This window comes from Tribolium madens, unplaced genomic scaffold (genome assembly GCF_015345945.1).
Source record: "Tribolium madens isolate multiple individuals breed KSU strain unplaced genomic scaffold, Tmad_KSU_1.1 Scaffold_3;HRSCAF=73;Tcas5.2_LG2, whole genome shotgun sequence".
Classification (NCBI taxonomy): Eukaryota; Metazoa; Arthropoda; class Insecta; order Coleoptera; family Tenebrionidae; genus Tribolium; species Tribolium madens.
In genome coordinates this window covers 13,612,109-13,622,106 of record NW_025401006.1, presented here as the reverse complement: position 1 = coordinate 13,622,106, position 9,998 = coordinate 13,612,109, and the positions used below count along the sequence as shown (strand labels likewise).

General features: G+C 30.2%; 1 protein-coding gene across 5 annotated transcripts in view; it reads right to left on the bottom strand.

The window, feature by feature from the left end:
• The window catches only part of LOC123006961 (receptor expression-enhancing protein 1-like), an 8,582-nt gene extending 2,582 nt beyond the window's left edge, over positions 1-6,000 (bottom strand). For 2 of the 5 annotated variants that reach the window (XM_044401923.1, XM_044401924.1), the window contains exons 1-4: positions 5,675-6,000; positions 2,107-2,179; positions 1,753-2,052; positions 1,000-1,314 (exon numbers count right to left, since the gene is read on the bottom strand). In XM_044401923.1, coding sequence (XP_044257858.1) covers positions 1,000-1,314; positions 1,753-2,052; positions 2,107-2,179; positions 5,675-5,706 — 720 coding nt within the window. In that variant the 5' untranslated portion in view covers positions 5,707-6,000. The remainder of the gene's footprint in view (positions 1-999; positions 1,315-1,752; positions 2,053-2,106; positions 2,180-5,674) is intronic. The other 3 variants (XM_044401926.1, XM_044401927.1, XM_044401925.1) reach the window with 2 other exon arrangements.
• Between the last annotated feature and the right edge of the window lie 3,998 nt (positions 6,001-9,998).

The following is a 9,998-nucleotide window of genomic DNA, read 5'->3' as shown; positions in this document are numbered from 1 at the left end:
TCGATTTAGTTCGTTTTTAAACTAGAAACTCATTTATTTTGAAGGACATTGTCAAAACATACTTAAACACAACAAAAATAAATCTAAATTGATGTAATTTCATTTGTTTCATTCGATCTAGTTTTTTTTGAGTGAAATTTTGTCGAAAAAAATAGGACGAAAAACACAAAATATTGTCGAAAATTGCAAAATTTTGCTAAAACAAATCAAAAAAACATCCAAGTAAGTCATTATTTTTGCCTTTATCAAGTGTTTTAGAATGTTTTTCAACTAAAAATGTAAATATCGGGCGACTGTAAATGATTTGGTGTCAAATTTAAAATTTAATTTGGCAACCTTGACTTTCAAATTCAAACGTCAAACTTTTATAGGCAATTGTCATTCATTTGCTGTCACCTGAAATATTCTGATATAAAAAATTTAGGAGGATTACCACTAATTCAGTGTCGTCAATAGATTTTTGTCACCCGGTATTTCATCCATTTTTGAATTTTTCGAGCGTTGAAGACGAAGATGCAGCATATGAGGACGATTCGGAAGACTTTATAGACTCTCTAATGAAGTGTTGCACCCAATAAATTCAATTTGCTTTCAGTTTTTTCAAATCACAAGATTAATTCTGTTTTAAATGCGGATAAAGCACATTTTTTTAAATGATGGTTTTTGTCAGCCTTATAACTCGCTTGCAGTTAGTCCCATAACAAAAATGCAAAGGACCATTTTTGTAGGAAATTTTGTTGGCTTTAATTTTGATAAGCAGGCAAAAACCGTTAGGAGTAATAGTTTCCGAAATATAAGCAAAAAAACAAAAAAGACACCTTTAGCCCCCTCCCCCTCTTCAAACTCGCCCCCCACCATCGGGAACTTTTGATATATGTTTACCCAAGAATCAAGAAAGCGTTTAAAAAAAGTCCAACTCTAGGATTTTTTTCCACCGATCGCCTTATTTTTGTCTAATTTGACTAGGTTCTAGTGGTACCGCGAGAAAGCGCTACTTACTTCACTCAGTGACGGTTTCTTGAGCCCCGTGGAGCGTGTCACTCGCGTGGGGCGCGTCCTGGTGATGGACCCGGTGCGAGTTAAAGGCTTCGGGAGTAGCCCCTCGCTGCTGGAGTACCCCGAGCTGATGTCCTCCACATGCTGGATCCGGGGGTCCACTTCGGGGAAGTACAAGGGGCTCCGGCGACGGCGCAACAAGCGAGGGTCCGTGATCACCACCTCGGTGGTGTCATGACCGTCACCCATGTCATGACTATCACTCAAATCACTCAGACTGTAGCTTTTACGCAATTGGTTCACCAAGCCGCCGCCCCCCTGAAAAGTCCAGTCTCAACTCGAGACAACTTAACAGCAAAAGCGCATGCAAGGGTAATAAAAAATAAAACAGTATCAAAATGATTTATTAAAATGGCATGCAATCACAGAGTGTAAAACAACAAAAACCTAGTCGCTAAAATCATCATTTCGTTTGGTTTTTTTAGTTTTTTTAGTAGCATTTTTTCCCTTTTTTGCGACTTTCCCACTTCTAGTTTTGGGCACTTCGTAAAAGTCCATTTCCTCGTCGTCATCGTCGGAATAAAGCTCGTTTAGTTGTTGTGCCGCCGACTGTGTTTTTAGTATACCATCAACCTGATCCTTCTGTGAGATGGAAGTTTGCGAAAGGACAAGTACCGGATTAAGGTTCTGTTTATTGGAGGTGAGAAAAAAGTGCAAAGGCGTTAAGTGATTAGACAATTGGGCAAAAAAACGAACCTTCAGAGCAGTTTGCATCAAGGCTGAGACACCCTTAGAACCCAAATCGAGGAATTGCTTATAGCTTTGTTCTTTGGCTTTGGAAATATACTCGTCGATTTCCTGTTCCCTGCTACTCAAAGCAGGGTGAACAAACTTTCGATACAGTATACTTGAGCCTTTAGTAGCAGGAGACAGTAACCAAATGACTAAAATTATTTTAATTTCATAGTAAAATGGTAACCAACTGAAAAAAACATCGGTGAAGGTTTCAGCGCAAGTGAAAAGCGCGAAAACTATCCAGTACATCATCCATTTGACCTGAAACAAAGTCAATTCCAGGACTAATTATAGACGAGTTAATTCCAGACTCACATATTCTTTAACATTTTTCGTTTTCACAGCCTTGTATGAAGCATAAGCGGGGTACAACGTTCCGAAGAGTAATCTGAAACCAGGGTAGACAATAATATAAGTGAGAGCTTTATGACTGATTGTGATCAATGCAAGTGTCAAGAACCCCGCGTGAAGTAGAGAAGGCTTAACATTTAACAAAACACAACTAAACATGTTTACTGCTGGATTCTGACTGGCGAAGCGTCTCGCAGGAAAATAATTTTAACAGGAAACATTTCGTACCTTTAAAGATAAAGGACAATCACTTCACCGTTCCAGTAGATAGTGAAACGAATTTCCGGTTTTTCCCTTTGCGACATGGCGATCAACTATTTTAAGACGACAATGAAAATAATATGTATTTCGGGAGGAAATGCCAAGGGACTCGACGATTTATTTATAACAGAGCTGACGAGTTTAAATACGAGTTAAAACAGCTGATCATATGCATATAGCCCCACTTCTACATTTATTATTTAATATCCCAAAACGATTGGTCGTAGAGTATTTTAACTTTATTTTTTTCAAGCGTTTTTGCGATTTAAGAATCGATCATTTTTACAATTTACTGAAATTTTCACCTTCAAAAACGAAATTTTCCTCAACTATTCTCAACCGTTTTTAGATGAAAAACCTGTTCAATTTCCAACTAAAGAAAATTAAATAATAGGTAATAAAAAGAAAAAATATTAAGAAAAATTTAGTCATTAATATGTATTTAAGTATAGTATTAAACTCCACTCAAATGAATTACTCGACTAACTTTCTCACTAGTTAAATAATATACTATTAATTTAATTTAATCGATCGAAATATGCCAAACAATTAAATATACATTGTTTTCATAATTTTATTTCTGGAACTAAATAAAATAAAAATAAATCTCAAAAATAACAGATTGGACAAAACAAACTAAAAGAACTGGTTTCAGAACGATTTTTTCAATAACTAAAGCGAATCTTATTAAAAAATAAGTTTAACGGAATAACATAAAGCAAAAACATTGATATAAGTAGCTTTCATTAAAGAATATGTTGATTTTGGTTTTAATTCTACAATTGGAAATCCTTATAAAAAAACTAAACAAAAGCAAAAAATTCATTTAAGAGAATTTTTGCACAAGCCAAACAATTTCTTAAAATTAGCAAAATTAGAATGTGTTCCGATTTCCCAAATTAATTCAAAAAAATCTCAAAATAAACAAAGTTTTACTTAAACAATCTACCAATTTTTCGACTTCTAGTGTTAAAAAAGTTCTTATTAAAAAATCAGTTAGATTTCCGACATTAATTCAAAAAATATAAACAATTCTTTAAAAAGCCTGATTGAATGAACAAAAGCCAAAACAAATCATTTCAATTCTTGTCTTTACACATAATTTCTCTAAAAATTAAAGTTTTTTTAATTTATTTGAGCAAAATATGTCAAAAAATACACTGTTTTTAGGATTTTTTGCATCGGTATGAAAAATCTCTTCATTTAAAAGCAACTAAAATTTAAAAAGTTTAAATACGAGTTAAAACAGCTGATCATATGCATATAGCCCCACTTCTACATTAATTATTTAATACCTCAAAAACGATTGATCGTAGAGTATTTTAACCTATTGTCTAGAATTAGTTATTTTCGATACAAGTGCGCTGTCAAATTATATTTCAGGTCTGAGACCGTATTTTGCGACACGAAGCAAAGCTGAGTGCTGCAGTAGAGGTCGAAGACCTGAAAAATAAGACAGCGCACGTGTATCGAACAACATTTTTCATGATCGTCAGGAAAATTTCATAAGAAACGTAAATTTATTGAAATTTTGAGGTTAATTTTGACAGATGTCAAATCAAGTATATAAATTGAAAAATTTAAATATTTAGTTATATACCACTTTTCACCTTATGTATCTAAGGGAACGATGATAAAAACCATTTTTCAAGCGTTTTTGTGATTCAAGAATCGATCATTTTTACAATTTACTGAAATTTTCGCTTTCAAAAACTCAATAAATTCACCTAACCACACGTGTGTGATATGAAAATAACGTAAGAGGTTGTGCGATTGGCGGAGAGCTCTAGGCGTGTCTGGCAAATTACGCGTGATTTATTTTCTTCACTTTCTTCACCTTAATTAAGCAGGTAAGTATTTAAAATTAATAGATTAATAATTGTCGATCTTAGATCTTTAAAAGAAACATTAAATCGTTTCATTGAAAATTATAGTGTTTTTTTTTGTGATGGGGTTGCGGTGCCGTAGGAAAAATAGTGTTCAACGCACTCACTTTCCGTGCTCGTTATGTAATATAGTATTTTACGTCTCCAAGACCTTTAAAAAACGTTATATAGTTCGATTTTAAAGTTGTCAATTTTTTATTTTTTTGTCGTGATTTTGGTCTCTAGAATTGGTGGTGGCCAAAAAAAATTTTTTTTGTTACAACAGCATACATATTGAAATAACTTTAATTTTTATTGGTTCTTTATACAAATAACAAATAATAATAATAATAATGGCATGATAACGTCATGCCATGTCACGCTTGACGCTTCAAAAATTTTCTATTTTGATCACAATTACCGTTATTTTACGTTTTTTAGGTCGCACTAATTAAATATGTAAATCATTAATCATATACTAAACATTACACTAACTTCCTTTATCTAGATTTGAATATAATAATATATTCGTTCTCATATTAATGTGCATCGAAGTAGTTGTTGAAAAAGATCATTTTATGTTTTTAAGGTGGCAATCATGTAAAAATTCAAACAATCTTAACCTCAATCTTTCCTAAAAATTATTTTTCAAATAAATGTGTACCCCACGTAGCAAAAAATAATTAAAATGAACAACGTAATTACCACAGAAAGATTTTTGTCATTATTGATGTGATTAAATTTGTTCGGAATGACATTAATGACACTTTTTGTGTAAATTGGCCTTTAAATTAAAGATGCATTTAGACTTCTACAACCTACTTGATACACATTAATATAAAAAAAGGTTTCCTGAATATGAATATTACCAACAAAGAGAAATTTTGATCCTTTTTCCAAAACTGCTTCCTACACAAGTCATTCAACTGGTGCAAAATCGCAAAATTATTCTAATTCTAATGTTTGCCTATTCATTATGAGCAAATAATGAAATTCCGTCCGGTTTAAATTCTAATTTAATAAAAAATATGATTCCGAAATTTGTACCAACTGGGTCATAACACACACAAATCAAGGTTCTTGGGGGCTTCCTAATATGGTGAAACAGCTTGAAAAATAGCGTAAAAGGTAGGAAAATTAATGTGCAAGGTTAAATACGTATTTATCTATTTTTGTACTAAAAGGGGGCTCATTTTTTTTAATTTTGTGCTTCATTTATTTGTGATAAAGACAAAGAGTTCATTAATGAAACAATAGCACTTGAGGTAGTAAAAAATGAGTCATTTTAATAAAACAATGCGGAAAAACGGTTATAAATATCAAGATAAGAGGTTTTGTTTGGGTAGCCAGATGATCGTATTTTGAACAAAGTTGGATGCAGTTTCTTACTCGAAATAAATACTTACATGACTAATCTTGATATTATTGAAGATATCATCTTAAAATGTCTGTTTTTTACTAAAGAACACAATAAAAAATTAACACTAATCAAACATCACTCAAGGTAAAAGAAAAATAAAAAGCCCACTGTCATTTGTCGAGCCAACCATCACAGCCATCTTTCTGGCTACTGCGTTCTCACTCTTTCTGATCTGTCATTTACCATATCCCCACCATGGAGCAATGTTATTGAACGAGGCTTGTTTTCTCTCATTTTCTTTAAAAAATATTAATTTTCCCATCACTTTTCACAAAAAACACCGATAAAGTGCATTACTGTCATTACTGTTTGTCAAGTTTGCAACCCTGTGTGTCACTCACAAATTACAATTCTCAATTTTGAAACTTAAAAACTGTGATTTTGAGCAAGAAAAAGAAATTTACAAAACAGGACGTTTTTCCCAGCTTTTTTTATCTTTAAAACATAATTTTTGAATTTTTGGTGTAATGTTGTCGTTATTTAGAAAAATCAAGTCAGTGTGTGTCATTGTGTGAAACTGAAATCGAAAATTTTTGTGCTTGTGAAAAAAATGTTTTGTACTCTAAAACAGTATTTCTGACTGGATTTAAGGTAGGTTTACAAATTCCAAATTTATTTTTTGGTGTTCAAAACTTTGCACATGTTTTTATACACCGGTTTTGCACAGGTGTATTGTGGGTCATATAACGTGGAGTCTATGATTTTAATATTTTTTACAAAATAATGATTTTAGTCTGTTTTTAAATAGAAATTAAATTAAAATATCGATTTATTTTGAGCTGTTTTAGTTTCTTGTAACTCATATTGTTGGTAGAAGCGTCATAAAACGCAATTAATTTCTATCACAAATTCACACACTTCACTTTGCAATAAACAAAAAATAAAAAAATAAAATGCACTAACCTTTATGGCATCTTCTTCTGCTACTTTATAGCAATTGGCCTCTGCTTCTTAAACGGACCTACTGAAAATAAAGAAATACAAAATCAGTTCAATGTGTTATTAAATCAGTTGAAAATATAAAAAAAAAATTAAATGTGATTTTTCTAACGTATTGTTAACTTACCCTTTAATCCGGAACCTTGTAGCACGATTGCATTCTCCATTCCCCTATTGGCACTCACTAATCACTCAAAGTTTTAAAAATCGCGCACTACTAAATGTCTATTAGACACTCGAAAATACACAACACACACTCACTATGTGTACAGCAGTACAGCCCCCATTTCAACACAATTTCGCACTGAACCACCAAATAAGTAATAATTTATCCGGACAATTATTACAATCCAAGTAACTCGTATGGGAGCTTGGCTCAGACTAACTAGTTATTGTAATAATTCCCCAGAAACGGCACAAAAACTCATGTTGTAACAGTACCGATGTAAAAGGCATTTGTTTGGGGCTGCGTAATCCCGCCATTTGCAACGTCACAAAGTGATTCGAATATTACCCAATTCCACTGTCATTTTTCGCTTTTTACACTTGTTTACACAACGAACTGATTTTTAGTTGTATGATTAAACAATCCTCCGACTTGCCTAACATGACGTCAAGATGCTTGCATCTGATTTGTTCTTAATTCCGTCTCAAATGATAAAATTTTCCTAAAATTTGACCAAAATACGCAGAAGTGAAAATCACTTTAAACAAAAATTTGAATCACCAACTATTAAATTAATTAATTAATTAAAGAATATACGTAAGTGTACCTTAAATGTTTTTCGTTTTATGTCAATTGAAAATAGTCGTTTTTCAGTTTTATTGAGAAATAATTTCAAGAATTTTTGCTACTAAACAGAGCTAAACTCACTTTCATTCGGTCAAACCGGAAATGATTTTATCCATTTTACATAAAAATAAATGCAAAAAAGTGGAATGAATATTTAGATTTTAAGTTTCTCAGTAAAAAAACATTCTAAATTTATCGAAATCAACAAAAATAAATATCGTATCTTAGAATTAATTTACTCAGTTTCTCAGCGAAAAATGCTATAAATCCATTGAAATAACGCGTTTTAAGCTTAATTTTGTAATTTTCTCAAAGAAAATGCTTAAAATTCATTGCAATATACTAAAAAAAATATTTTAGGCTTAATTTTTTTGACAAAATCTTTCGAATTTTAAAGAAAATACTCAGAATTCTTGAAATAAGCAAAATTGAAACTTATCAGGCTTAATTTTTTTAATTTTTTACCTTCATTTGACAAAATCTTCTGAATGTCAAAACATTCTCGTAGGAAAACGCTCTAAATTCATTACAATAAGCAAAAATAACACATTTCAAGCTTAGTGTTGCAATTTTTTTACCTCCTTTTGACAAAATCTTTCGAATTTTGAAACTTTCTCGAAGGAAAACGCTCTAAATTCAATAAAATAAGCAAAAATGACACATTTTAAGCTTCATTTTACAATTTTTTTGTTTTTGTTTTTAATTTTTTTATGGTTTTATTTATTTTACATAAAAATAAATGCAAAAAACTGGAATAAATATTTAAATTTTAAGTTTCTCAGTAGAAAGCATTCTAAATCTATCAAAATCAACAAAAATATCGTACTTTGGAATTAATTTTCTCAGTTTCTCAGTAAAAAACGCTATGAATCCATTGAAATAAGAAAAAATAACGCATTTCAAGCTTAATTTTGTAATTTTCTTCTGAGAAATACTCTAAATTCATTGCAGTAAACTAAAATAACGCATTTCAGTCTTAATTTTATAAATTTTTTTCTCTTTTTTTGATAAGATCTTTCCAATTTTAATGAATATGCTCAAAATTCATTAAATAAAAAAAATTGGGACTTTTTTTACCTTCTTTTGATAAAATCTTTCGAATTTTGTAATTCTCTCGAAGGAAAACGCTCTAAATTCAATAAAATAAGCAAAAATGACACATTTTAAAAGCTTAATTTTACAATTTTTTACCTTCTCTTCACAAAATCTTCCAAATTATGTAATTTAAAAAAAAAAACGCTCAAATTTTATTGAAACATGCAAAAAATAACACATTTCAAGCTTAATTTTGCATTTTTTTTGTTTTAGCGATTTCGGAAAGGCATGTTGTGTAAATATCTGATTTGACCGGAGATGATTTTATCCATTTTCCATAAAAATAAATGCGAGAAACTGAAATAAATATTTAGATTTTAAGTTTCTCAGTAGAAAACATTCTAAATCTATCGAAATCAACAATAAAAATATTGTACTTTAGAATTAGGTAATTTTCTCAGTTTCTCAGTGAAAATCGCTATAAATCCCTTGAAATAAGAGAAAATAACGCATTTTAAGTTTAATTTTTTAATTTTCTTAAAGAAAATGTTCAAAATTCATTAAGTAAGCAAAATTGGGACTTGTCAGGCTTAATTTTGTAATTTTTTACCTTCTTTTGACAAAATTTTCTAAATTTTAAAATATTCCCTTTTTACCTTCTTTCGAATTTTGTAATTTTCTCTAAGGAAAACGCTGTAAATTCCATGAAATAAGCAAAAATGGCAAATTTTAGGCTTCATTTTAAATTTTTTTACCTTTTCATGACAAAATCTTCCGAAATATCGAATTAATTTTCTCAGTTTCTCAGTGAAAAACGCAATAAATCCGTTGAAATAAAAGAAAATAACGCATTTCAAGCTTGATTTTGTAATTATCTCAAAAAGAAATGCTTAAAATTCATTGCAATAAACTYAAATAACGCATTTCAGGCTTAATTTTACTTTTTCTTTCCTTTTTTTTTGATTAAAATCACTCGAATTTTAAGGAAAATGCTCATTAAATAAGCAAAATTGGGACGATTTTTTTCTTTTCTTGACAAAATCTTCCGAAATTTGTAACTAAAAAAAACCTCTCAAATTTCATTGAAACATGCAAAAAATAACAGATTTCAATCTTAAGACATATCCTGCAAATATCCGGTTTGACCGGAAATGATTTCATCCATTTTCCATAAAAATCAATGTGAAAAATTGGAATAAATATTTAGATTTTAATTTGTTTGTCAGTAGAAAACTTTCTAAATCTATCGAAATCAACAAAAATATCCTAGCTTAGAATTATTTTATTTAGTTTCTCAGTGAAAAACGCTATAAATCTATTGGAATAAGAGAAAATAACGTATTTCAAGCTTAGTTTTGTAATTTTCTCAAAGAAAATGCTCAAAATTCATTAAAATAAGCAAAATTGGGACTTGTCAAGCTTAATTTTGTAATTTTTTACCTTCTTTCAACAAAATCTTTTGAATATTATAATTTATTTGAAAGAATATGCTCTAAATTCAATAAAATAAGAAAAAATGGCACATTTTAAGCTGAATTTTACA